Raw genomic sequence first — 13,530 nt, 5'->3', positions numbered from 1 at the left:
AAGGGTGGAGCCATAGCCTTCATGAAGCCAGAATTGGTCAGGGAGTTGGGAATAAGTGTTGCTTAAGCGATCTTAGCCAAGACACTTACCTTAATCCATGCAGGGAGATATCAAAGGAGGGGGCATTTAATCAAAGGGTAACTATGGAAAATGGAAAGAAGGAAATGACAACAGAGCTACCAAAAGGAATTGACTGGGAACTGGAGTAAGACAGTGGAGCTGCAGTGGAAGAAGAGAAGTGAAGACTGGGAGGGAGAGTGAGAGAGGGAACTGGCAGACAATGCAAATGTTAACCACATGCCCTTGTATTGGGAGAGCCCCAAGCTTCCTAACAGGCACTGCAGCCTTGAGACTGCCTGGCGAATGTGTCGATGAGATTCCAGCGCATTTTCACATCATTCCTAAATTCTGTCATGAGAGTTTCTGGTTGACGCCATGGCTAAATACAGTTATTTCTGAATTCATGTCACTCTGCCGTCCATGGATCTTAAAGCAAAGAGGTGTCCTCATTCCACCACTGGTCGAGCTCAGTAGCTTCAGGAACATGCAAAGCTGGAAAGTGGAAATTCTCCAAATAAAATACCCCAAGTGCTTATTCTGAGACCCTGTTTTCAGTGTGAGTCCCTCAGCATCAGCATTGGGCATCTAGGAGAGGTGACAGCCCACCAGGAAGTTAAGCATCTACAGGTGAAGACCAGACACTCAGCCCTCACCGCTCTCCACCCAGCTCTGCAGGGAAGCTGTCTCCTTACCTATTACCTCACCTTATTTTTCCAAACCAGAAATGTTTTCTTTTTAAAAAATAGGTGATAGTATTTCACCATAAATCTCTCTCTCTCTCTCTCTCTCTCTCTCTCTCTCTCTCTCCCTCTCCCTCTCTAAATATATATATATATTCCCCAAAAACTATAAATGCAGTGTTTATTAAAATACATTTCATTTTCAAAATTGAGCTACCAGCTGTTAAAGTATGTATACATTTTGGGGGAACACTTTGTATATATACATCTTTACAAGGCAGATCCCTAAAACTCTTAAAATATTCACCTGGAGGTCTGCCCTAGGACTGGAAATTTCACTTCAAACCAGAACCACACATGAAAAATTAGCCACACCCATGAATCACTCTCCCATCCACAAATCAACTCCATCTGTCCCTTGGTTCTTTTGAGATCTTGTCAGTGTTACACTTGAATGAAGTAATAACAAGTTAACAACACATATATTTTCTAGACCCATGCGCATGTACACACACACATCATTTTTCTAGTCATATCTATTCAAAGTAGCTTTGGTAGCTTCCATGTGCTTCATTCATTTATGAAATACAGTTGTGCTTTTTGATGTTAGTAGAAATTAAATTTAAGAAACACAGGTGTTGATACAGTTATGGTTGCGACTGTACTGTCACCTTAACTGCCTCAATAATTAGGCATCAAAGTTAAATCCTCAGGTATTCCAGAGAATTCCAATCATGAGCTCAAGACAGAAATTTCAAAATAGTTAACTTGAACCATTGGAATATGCTTGGAAGGGCAAAAAGCCATGAAAATATCTTTTCTTCCTCCTTTAAAAAGAAACAAGGGTTATAACACAAATCAGTGAGTTATTTGATCCCATCTCCCCCTTCTTGATTCTCTCAGTTACAGAAATTTGCAACTAGAATTGTTTGGCACTGGTTCCTCTTCTGGTTCCATGGGTCACTCCAGGTCTTAGTGAAGAGAAGCAAACTTGTAAATGAATTGCTCTGGAATTTCGGTCTGACTTATGCATTTTCTTTTATTTATTTCATTTTTGCATTGAAAACATTACATTTCTGTTTCCTTATAGAGTAGTGTATCAAGAGCCTGTGTATGGCAATAAATTGCTACAGGTATGAAATCCTGACTGGTGGAAAAACTCATCACTCTGGTTGTGGGTTTGCTGTGAAATCTTACTAACAAGACCATTCCAGGGAGGGTGATATTCCCTAACATAGGAGGAAAGACTGAACTGAATTTTCCAGTTTTGATGTGAATTCTCCAAGAATGGAGATGGTCATCCTCAAATTTCCCCTTTGCTAGATCATGAGTGTATCAAAATGGGGGTCTGGCTTGGCTATACATTTCTTAAAATGCATCTGGTCTCAATCAATAGAAATTCAGTGAAAAAGAAATCTAGGGTTTCTTTGAACCAATTGTCTAAGAAAAGTTTTAGTAGATTCTAGGAGTCACCTGGAATGGTTAAACAACAACAACAACAAAAAACCTCTTAGGCATCTAGTATTGAGGATAACTAATATATTTCTTCCTGGTTTCATTGTGGGTTCTTATAAATTTGTTTCACACCCATTGCTATAGCTTCCAAACCTACTTCTCACTGCCAAAGCAACCCCCAAATGAAAAAAATTGCAGGAAGAAAAGGAGACCCACATTCATTGGAATGTAGATGGTTGAGTCTCCAAATTTGGTCTAAAACCAACATTAAAACTGTCAAATAAAATGAAAGAAGAATGTAATACTAGGGTAATCAGTGGGAGTTTTATTACATGGGTTTTCCTATAACCTGCAATTATCATTTTTGTTCAGTATTAAGTCCATTAAGAAAGTACATTTTTTACTGTGAAAATTAATCATTTTAATAAGAACTCTATTATGAAAAAGGGGTACTTGTGACTAAGAGAGGACAAATTAATTAAAATTCCTGACATGAACTTTTATTTTTACCTTTCAAGAAAACTTGCCACGTTTCAAAAACAGCTGAATGTATAATGCAGATAAATTAGGGAATAATGATTTATATTTAAGTGTCTCATCTTGCAAATGTCCTTGTAAATGTTGTTTTCATACATAAAATGTTGACTTCATTATACATACACCAATCTACTTGCTTTGCACAAAGTGAGATCCTGGGATATTCTTGGAGAGGAGGAGATGTGTCTGTGATCAAGCCCATCACAGTCCCACCCATCCCAGGTCCCCACCAGCACCCACAAGTTTCACCTCCGCCAAGTAATTCACCATTTGGATAGTAGAACATCTTTTTCCAAAAAGGATGCTCTCAAGTTAACAATGTGATTCCCTTTGTCTAACTACTTTGCGATGCAGTGGAGATCCATGGTGCTCATCAGCATTGCTTTAAGTTCCACAAATAGAGCAACCACTTCCATAGTGTTTAATTAAGTAATTCCCAAGCCTATCTGATTCAGGTACCTTCCCTTTCCCTGCTACTACTAGTATCCCAGGAGTACACTTCTGAAAATACTTTATTAGGGCATCACTAGAGATTCCACATCAGTAACTTCCCCCAAAGGACCTCCAGGGGTCTGGGTAACAAATGAAATATTTCCGACCCGGTGAGCCAATATCTTAGGTGGCTACATCCATCCCATGGTGGTGGCAGGGGAGGGAGGGGCAATTTATAAGGGCCATTTAAAATTTATATTTCACATAAGGTCACATTTATATTTTGCTGCTGTCCAGCATGTGAAAAATGAGTATGTTTTATGAGTAGGGAGGAGAACTATGTTGTGCTTGTCACCCCTTTTCCATTGGTAGTGGAGAAAAATCTCACTGTCAAGGATGCATTTTCGTCCTAAGATCTGGGAGGACCAGTTTCAACATGGACACGGTTTGGTGACAGCAAATGGAAGTGAGCTCTCCTTTTTCAGACATTAGCACAGAACCTTGCAGCAGCTCTGGCTATGCTCAGCGAACTGCAAAATATGGAGCAATAAAATTGATGACAGTTACCTGTTAGAAAGGCAAATTAAAGCCATTTGTATTTTTTTGATAATTTTACAGTATTTGCACACAGACACTGAGTTAATACACAACTCTGTTATTCCCCTAATATGGGTTTTATACAGACGAAAAACAGTCCAGAGGGCAATGAAGTAGATAGATGTGCAGGTATTAGGCCACCTAACCCTTTTCTTTTCCCAACTGTTATATATTTCAGGGATTACATAGACCTGGACTCACTAGGGTAGCCACCAGCCCCGTGTGGCTATTTACATTCCAATGAACCTAAATTCAATAAATTACAAATTCAGTTTGTTGTACTAGCTATATTTCCAGTGTTCAGTAGTCACTGACAAGTGGCTACCGTATCGTACAGCACAGACACTGGCTCTACAGACTTTAGCAAACGATGGCCTTGACTCTTGAATCTGGAGAGCTTTTAAACAAATTCCTAGCGAACAAAGATAAGTGTTAGGGCACTGACCACTGGTGCTGGTGTTGCATGGAAACACACGCCTATGTTCTCTGAGTGGCCAAATCATATGCAACTATGGAGAGAACAGGTCCTCTCAAAGCTTCATAGATGAGCATGTCTGTTGTGGGGATGGATCCCCGGGGTACACAGATCCAAGTTAGGTTCATACAATAAATATGGGCATAGTGCTCAGTGAGGTTCATGTTTGTTACCTTCTGTGTGCACTGCCACAGCTATTTCCACTCATCAAACTCGTTACCTAATTTCATTGACGAAAACTACTGCAGAAGTTGAGGGAGACGTACAGAGTTCAAACAAAGAGGATTTGCAAGTGGGACGAGGCTAAAAATCTTTGCTGGGACCAAATTCACAGTCACTAAAGCATGATTGATTGACATGGCAGTTGATGCAAATATCTTGGCAGGATTTTTTTTTATTATTCTGGGAGTGAGAGACAAAAATAACACACTCACACACACATGCGCACATACACATGCACACACACACACTTTCTCCACTCAAAGCTTTCAGCTGGTTGCAGCTAATGCTTCCCAGCCATCAGCTAGCCAATTCCAGCCCCTCCCTCCTCCCTAAGTGTACTGCACAGGCCTGCACACCTGTCTTTCTGGATGCATCAAGAAAGCCACGGAGATGGACAGGCAAATGAAAAGAATGGCTCCAGAAATCTGGTGACCTCTTTCCCCTCAGCCCACCAGGCTGTGTCTGAGCTTGGTGCTGGTGTGACGACGGCTTTGGTTTTACAACTCCTCAGCACATTTAATGAGTTTCCCCGCTCCTAATTAGAGAACATGGTGTTTGGAACACCAGGTGGTGTCTGGCTAAGACCTCGTGTTTTCTTGTGTTGGGTTTTTTTGTATGTGTGTTTTTTACTTTTACATTGTTTTTCAAGGGAGACTTTTTTTCTTTTATCTGGCTCCAAATTATTGCTGATTATCTGTCAGAATGTCTTGGATCTGTCTCCTCCAGGACTGATCCGAAGAACAGACTTGTGCAAGGACAAACTAGCTTTCTAGAATTGCTGTGTAAGTGATGGCGAAATTCCTCTGAAAGTGAGCTGTGGGTGGTAGAAGGTAGAAATAAATGATTGAGACCAGTTTAATCTACATTTTAAAAGATGAGTTTTGAGCTTCCCCATTCATATGCCTCCTATCCTACTGCTTGGTTTTTCCCTATAGGATATGGAGCCAAATGTAACAAACTCCTCTACTCTCGATTCTACGCTTAGGTACCCTCTGGCACATCCATGGTCTTGCTGTTAGGTGCCCGTGGACACAATAGCCTGTCCCGAGTTGCCCCGCAGAGGATTGTGGGACTGCATTCCTATTAGAACCTGAATGGTCCCTGTCTTATCAGTGGAGCCTGGAGCCTGTTTGTTAATTGTGCTGAGATCATTCTACGGTGGCTGATGTCTCGCCGTGGTCGGCTGAGCAAGACGCTCTGTTATTTTCACAGTTTGATAATCAATGCTCCACTGAACACATTCCTTTCAAATATGCCCATTTGCTTGTCCTCTGCTTAATTGAACAATTGCAATTACTGGTACATACAACTAAATGTTAATTATTTTTTCAGATTTTTTTCTCTCTTAATGATTTTATTTACAAATTGGAATCCTTTATCATATTTTCCACACCGAATTCCCCATCCGAATCTCTGTGATATCTGTAGCCAAAAAGACAGAAGTTTTAAGAAGCATTTACCATTCCTTTTAAAAATAATTATGTAAGATGTGCAAAGCTAAGGACTGTCTTCTTTAATTGCTTTACCGGTTAAACAACTATATATGCAAGAGATTACTAGTAAGCTTGCCTTCTAAGGGGGTTAAAAATAAATAAACAGAAAAGACAAGAGGGTAGTGGTTTAACCTATACTGGACTTTTAAGGAAGGAATCAAAGACTGTTTGAATAAAATGTAAGTTAGTAGTTAATAAGTAAAGGTAAAGTATAATAGGTTTTGAAAATCTGGAAAGTTCAGCAAAGTATCAAGAGTATTTAAATAATTCCCCATAATCCTCCCCATCCCAAGACAATCACTGTTAACTCTTAAGTACATGTCCCTCAAAGGGTACCTGGGTTCCCCCTGGGGATATGCTTACACCTGCTAACCTTTAACATCCGGCTGGAGTTGGTCTCCAATCCCCTGTCTCTCTGGTGTGTGTTTTTGTACTTCCGCTCTGACACTAAGCTTTCATTAACCTCCACTTTAGACTGGTAGATTTGGGTCACTGCTGTTCTGGTGTGGTCTCATCATGGGGCCTCCCTGCGTCGGGCTCCTTGGCATCGCTAAGTTCACTTTCTCCTTGTGTTTTAGGGTGGTTATGCTGCATACCGCTACGCCCAGCCTACCCCAGCCACTGCAGCTGCCTACAGTGACAGGTAAGGGTCTTCCTTTTTTGTGCTTGACAGCCACTTGGAAATTAACTCAGCTGGTGGGGAGACGAGATTCGTGTCCAGTCTTGATGCAAATGCATGACATCTGGGTAGGCAGCACCCGCCAAGTTAGGTCCCACGTGAGACCACAAAGAGGGCCACACAGAGACAGGATGGCCAGCGATGCCCAGTTCATTCCAAACTCTCGCCCTCTTTGCTAAGACACAAAGAAAATGGTATGTTTTGTTTGTGTAGAGATCTTTCAGCCCTTGCGACAGCACACCTTGCATGTACATGCACATCCCTGTGAAACCTTCTCATGGTCTTCTCTGGAAGACCATGGTCTCATCCAGCTCAGATGAAGAAAACAGAAGATGATCCCACAGGCTTACCTTGACTGCAAGCACCCCATCTCCCTTTGTTACAGCTCTTTACACCCAGTAAAACCACTATTTAATCCATCAGAAAGGAATGGGGGAGGCGTAGCTGGCATTCCTAAGGAGATTGGTCCTTTTTGAAACATCCAGTGTCCAATCCTACTAAGACAAGCCGACTTTTATTTGTAATGCACGCCACACCCTAAGACAGGCAGCAGAAGGGACAGAAGTGGGTTTAAAAAATGCACAAGTCATAATGGATGGCGGGGGAGGGTTGGTGTGGAAGAGCTTTATGACCAATTACCCAGGCTTAACAGATGACTCGGTTCCTGAAACGACAAGCCGCAGCTATTTCTGTTTAGGTGCCTTGAAAAAAGAAAGTGTGTGTTTCCATATTGAATGCAATGCGTTGGCTCTGTTTCCTGAGGACATAAATGTGAATGTTCAGATGCTCTGCATGCTCAAATGTCACTGAGGGTGCTTATTTTGGGTAATGACTCCTTTAATTTAAAAATATGTTTCATGAATAAAGCAGTGATGATAACAATTTGCATGTGTGGCTGAGGCATGCTGGGTCAGACAGGTAAGCAAGGAGATGTATTTGATCTTGAATGGGACGTGTCGGCAGCCACTGGTCCTCCTCCCCAGCCTGTTGTGACTGGGTTCCTACCTGGGTTTGCTCTGGTGCTTTCCCTGCAGTTCCATTCCATTCCTCCCAGATGTGTTGTGAGCTCATTGCGGCTACAGGATTCTTCTGAGGTCTGATAAAGCAAAGGAAATTGCTGAGCCTTAAGAACGGCACTTTGAAAACCCCATGCACACACATGTAATAAAATGGCTCTTTGGCAAGGTGGAGTTGAGATCTGCCTTCTGCTTGTATGCAGGAATTATTACTATATTCTTAAAAAACAACCATAACGAGGTCTCAAGGCTGGAGGGAGCTTCCAAAGAAATCCAAACAATTGGCAAGATTCAGATCCAAATACATAAATTATGCAGATACCCAATAATTACAAAAATAGGTTTTATGTAAGTTGCTATCTTCAATACACTTTGACACTGGATTAGGAAAAAGGAGAGGGTCAGTAGGTTAATAAAAACGTTGACAATCTTGAAGTACTTAAGATTATCCTACAAATGAAAAAGCTTAACGCTATTAAATTCTGCACACCAAAGATTCACCAAGTATCAGTTGTAATGTGGTTTATCTACAATCCTTAATTATTTTTATGAAAATATTTCTAGATGCTAAATTTGCAAACACCCACTTTGTATGTAATTATAATCATAGTAACTTAAGCCTGCCGTATAATTATAAGAATCTTAAACAGATTTATTTTTGGAGGGATTTTTATCTTGCTTCTCAGTATAAGTGCATCTACCCCCAAGCTGAAAACAAGGTTAATTACAAAGATCTCATTTAAATTGCGTTCTTCAATAAGACCAATCTAGACATTTAAAAAAATAGTGTTTAACACTATTCTTAGATAGAATTACTTGAGGATCTGTCCATCTCCTTTTGTATTCATCTAAAACTTAAGTTAAATGTTGTTGCATTTGGGGGCACCGTATATGCAAATATGTGTATGAAAATCTGTTATTTTAATTTTATTAAGATTCTCATTGGCAACATGTCTTACTGAAAAATTGCCCTCATTCTTGAATTGGTAAATTTTGAATAACTTTACAATTCCCACATGAGTCTAATAGTTTCAGTTGAAGAAACAAACTCAGTGGTAATAGTCTTATCCATGTAATTGGCCTCTTGCTGTTCATTAAAAATATTTGCACATTAGGTCTTCTTACTTGCTGTGTAAATTGGTTACCAACCCTATTTAACTGTATTATAAGCAAGACACATGCCACATATGGAAATATAGCATTGAAGTAAATGCAGTAATAGGTAAATTACCAGAAAATAATCTTTAAAAAGATATTTCTGGTTTGATTTGTAACGTGTATTTATGAAGTGGTGGTCTTCCCTATTACTTTTAATAAACAGGTAAGGTGAAGAAAGACCCTTTTATAGAAGACACATGTTTCGGTGAAATTATCAGAATAGCTTTTGAATCTAGATTGAAGATGCCAAGTATCTAGAATGTATCTTAGGGCAGCTGTTAATATTTTATTTTAACACAATCACAGTGTAATATCAATAGTGATCGATTCTTAGCTCCTGTTCTCGAGAAGATAAAGAGGAAAACTCCTTAACCCAAAGAAACCCTTCCAGAATAGGAGGTAAAATCAGCAGGAATTAGAACGTTTCGGTAATGTCCATAGTTGCCAACCTGTTCCAAAGAGAAAGAGCAGCAACCTGCCCTGTCACCGTGAGTCATTTCAGATGTCTTGAAAGTGAAAGAAGTTTGGTGTCCCCGGTTGGTAGAATTTTACCTTTTATCAGCACAAATTAAGCTTTCACCCAATTAAAAATTCAGGGACCTTGGAAAATATTGAACTCAGGTAACCTCAGGACGGCCCAGAAGGTCCTTGACGGGCAGCTTGCAACTCTCTGCCCATCATTTTCTTGGTTAAACTATCACATGCTGATTACCTTGGAGCATCCTGAGAGTTTCTGAACGCTGACCTCCAGAACGAAGACCATCTGGTGTGGGCAGAGATTTCCCCAAAAGAAAAAGACCTGACTGGACTAGGTGATTTGGTAGTCTCCTTGATGCATTTAACGGGAATAGGCAAACATCTTTCCTCGGCATCTAGGAAATACTTGGTAAGCACTTGACCTCACCAAATCTTTATTTCCAACCTCACTTGGATTTATGAAAAGCCAACTGTCCAAACTCTCCAAGGAGATTGTGTTCTGAGCTTGAACCAATGAAAGCATGGCAGTGGGGCCGACGGTCATCTGGTCATTGCATGCCACTTGGTGTTGCTGGTGTGTCCGTGATACGTTCTGGATCTGACAGGTCCATCATCACATTAGCTCGAGGAATGGCTTGCTTGGATTTAGCCTGGGGGCAGGCTTCTCTCTATGGATTGGCTCTTGGTTTCTTTGTGTATTATGACTTGATGGTTGTTGCATCTTTGAGCAGCCAAACAAGGGGAGGGAGGGTTGAGGGGGGGTCCCTGTTCAATGAATTATGCTACAAATGTTTGGGGAAATACCTATGGTGTGTACGTAGCTTGGATGAAAATGTGATCTCTTCGGAAAGGCAGGTATTTGTCATGCTTGTCCTGCTTGCTGACATCCTAACATCTAACAACCAGTGCATGAGAACGTCCCTCCATATTAGGACAGAAGGGAATTAGACACAGACCAGCTCAAGAAGAAAGTGATACAAAGCGGTTCACTCAGAAATTTCATAATGATCCCATTGCACTGATAGGTACCAGGGACCTTTTCTTCGTTCATGTAAGATATATTTCCTTTAAGAATCCCTGAAATCAGCAGCTTTATACATACAGTTAGAGACCTGGCAGTGCAGATGACTCTCTAGACTGAGCAAAAGAGGCAGCAAGCAACTGGGCTTTGTTTATTTTCTACCCCTTTTAGATTATTTGATTTTTGAGATCTTGAAGTTTTATTGGCAGTATTAGACTATACCATATGAAATTTCTATGTTTGTATAACAAACATGGTGTGATGGCAAGTTCAGCTTAATAGGCAATCTAATGAAAATGCCATAATATCAATTATCTTGCTCTCTGCAATTGAAATATATATGTATATTCATACATATATATGTGTGCTGACATACATACATGTGTACAATACACATACACATACCTGTACCTTAGGACCTCAGGAAGAACTCACTAGAGTAACTTGGTAAATGCTAATAAAATGTGGCCAGGACTGGTCATATTCAGGCTGTAGTCACAAGCCACATGCTACAACACTGTTTAATTCTGATACTCATAACCCACAAATAAAAGGTGCTGTTTAAGAGAGACGTAAATTAGTAGTTCTTTTTAAAAACTCAACAGGGATAAGTAGGCATGTCTTTGGGGTTCTGGAGAAGCTGGTCTACTATTTTAAATTATATAGGTGATAGAGATAGTTATACACACACGCACACACACAAAGATGGATGGATGGATAGATAGATAGGTGGGTGGATGGATGGATAGAAAGATAGATAGATGATAGATAGATAGATAGATAGATAGATAGATGATAGATTAAAACATACACAGATATATAGGTGGCCAGGTGGATGAACAGAAAGAAAGACAAAAGGAAAAAGGAAGGAAGCAAGCAAGGAAGGAAACAGGTAGCAAAAGACCAAAGTTCTGCCTTCTTATAGTATTTTGTCATAAGAATAACTACAGAAAATAGAACTAAAGCCAAATGTGCCTCCTAAGTTTGATCTAAACTGAAGAAGTAAAGGGATTTGAGTTTATTTCCTTGAGTGCAGGCCACTCCCTCTGTATTTGAGAACTTATTATCTCCTGGATTCAGGTTAAATAATAGAGAGAAGCCGTTGTTAAAATAAGGCTGACAATTGCACTTAAAATAATACAGCATTTGATTTGGAGTCCTTATCAAATGAGACAGGCTAAAAATTAAGAGATTGTCAGCCAGAAAGCATCTGAGCATCGTGAATGAAAATTTAATTTACTCCTTTACGGTACAGCGTATTTTTGTGGATACAAAGGGTAATTTAAAAAATATTGTTGTACTTTAGGGACTAAATGATTGTACTTTTTCTTATTGTGGGATAGAATACAGACTGCTTCTTCTATGGATAATAAGTCTTCCTTAATGAGGACAAGCAACGCAGAGCAGACAAGGGAGGAACTCCCGTTGTTTTACTCATTCCTCTCAGCTAAGCCAAGTTCCAGAGGTTGAAACTGCTTCTGGTTGCAAAGCAGTAGTGAGCCCCCTGTTCTCTGTGAATTGTGCAGGGAGAGATCTCAAGATCTTATCCTAGTGATTTGTTTAAAGCACTGTCTTCCCAGGCCGCTTCCGGGCCTGATGGCTGCCTCTGATGACATATTACTGGTTTCCCAGGACAGGGAAAGAACACAGGTGAGATGTAATAGGGCTGTCAGCTCATCTGGGGAATGGCCCAGGCTTTGTCCAGGCTTCTTTCTTAGATGCTGTTTAAAAAAAAAAAAAAAAAAGCTTTTTTTTTTTTTTTAAAAATGAAATGATGACAGCTGCAAACTGTAGCTTTTTTTCCCCCTTTTTTTTCTCTCTTACCCAGTTTTGTTTTTAATGTTCTTACCTGGCAAAATAAAAGTCAGCAACTCTATGGTAACCTTTCTCTTTTATTTACATTTTTAATCTTTTTTGAGACATCACTGTTGGAAAAAGCCAAAGTGAGAACATTGTAAAACTTGGAGATGCCAAGGATGGCATTCTCAGATGGACAAGAAACTGAGGGCTTAGTTCATGGAGGTTGAGAGAGGATGGAAGCGTATTCCCTGCCATCTCCCCACCTGAGACAAGGAGCCAGGGCAAGAGGAAACCATTCTGAATTCAGATCATAACCTGTTGAGTCAAAGCTTGGCAGCAAACTGTAGTTATTACTCTGCACCTTCTTGGATTGTGGCTTGTTGAAATTGTCATTGATTTGAGTTTTTTATCTTTCTGCTGTTTTCATACATACCGATAAGCTCACCTCGGTTCTGCAATTTTAAAAAAGATGCTCGGTTAACTTGTAATAGAAAGTAGAAGAAATTAGTCATTAATGCCTTTATTTATATTCTTTTATATCTCGGTGACTAGAAGAATATGTCCATTTTTATTATTAGAACACTGGGTTAAGATACACACATATATATCTTTATATTATTATATATAATACATAAGTAGATAATATATTCCTAATTTTATTTATATGCTTAATTTTATTTTTAGTTTAAAGTTTGCTCAGGAAGAGAAAGTGAAACTAATTATTCTAGACAGCTTGAGGGTAACTAGAAAGAAACATTTATTGCTTGTGAATTTCCTATTACAAGATGAAAATAGATTTCTTTAATAAAACTTTCAATATATATGACAATGCTGCTGTTAATGTTCATTAAGTGGAAATAGAGGACTTCATTATTTGCACTATTGATTATGACTTCTTGACATACCACACCAGGAGATGAAGTTTGATATAGGAGATGAACCATACTTTGATTTAAATCATCTCTCTATAATAATGATAACAATATTAGCAATAATACCAATGGCTATTTATGGAGTCCTTACTAAGTAAAAGACACTGTTCTAAGTGTTCTACAAATACAGTGTCACTGAGCTCACACACCTACCCTGTAAGACTGATGTTGTCACCTCCATCTTACAGATGGGGAAGCAAGCTTGGAAAAGTTGTCCATTTCAGCTTAAAAGTTTAAATCTATGCCCTTAATTACTAGACTCTATTGCATCTTAGTGGTGCAACCTTAAGAAGTCATTTATTTGCAGTAGGGACCACCTCATCTGTTATGTGGTTGTACTGACTCCACCTTACTGAGTGGTTTACAAATTTGGAGACAGTATCTATGAAATATCCAGCACATAGAGGGCAATACATAAAATGTTCTTGTTTTTATTTTTGCATATTCCCATAAGATAGTCAATTAAGAGCTTTAACCCTTGAGAGCGAGAATGAGC

At 39.5% G+C, this 13,530-nt stretch overlaps 1 protein-coding gene across 27 annotated transcripts in view; it reads left to right on the top strand.

Annotated features, from left to right (window-relative positions):
- RBFOX1 (RNA binding fox-1 homolog 1) overlaps nt 1-13,530 on the top strand; it is a 2,061,082-nt gene that overhangs the window by 2,015,390 nt on the left and 32,162 nt on the right. For 18 of the 27 annotated variants that reach the window (XM_070413026.1, XM_070413018.1, XM_070413038.1 and 15 more), the window contains one exon: nt 6,530-6,594. In XM_070413026.1, the coding sequence (XP_070269127.1) occupies nt 6,530-6,594 (65 nt within the window). Of the gene's footprint in view, nt 1-1,830; nt 1,874-6,529; nt 6,595-13,530 lie in introns of all 27 variants that reach the window. The other 9 variants (XM_070413017.1, XM_070413042.1, XM_070413036.1 and 6 more) reach the window with 1 other exon arrangement.

This window comes from Myotis yumanensis, unplaced genomic scaffold, assembly GCF_028538775.1.
Source record: "Myotis yumanensis isolate MYYU_CA2020_CCGP unplaced genomic scaffold, mMyoYum1.0.hap1 SCAF_4, whole genome shotgun sequence".
In the NCBI taxonomy this organism is placed as follows: domain Eukaryota; kingdom Metazoa; phylum Chordata; class Mammalia; order Chiroptera; family Vespertilionidae; genus Myotis; species Myotis yumanensis.
This window is presented reverse-complemented; position numbering and strand designations above follow the sequence as displayed.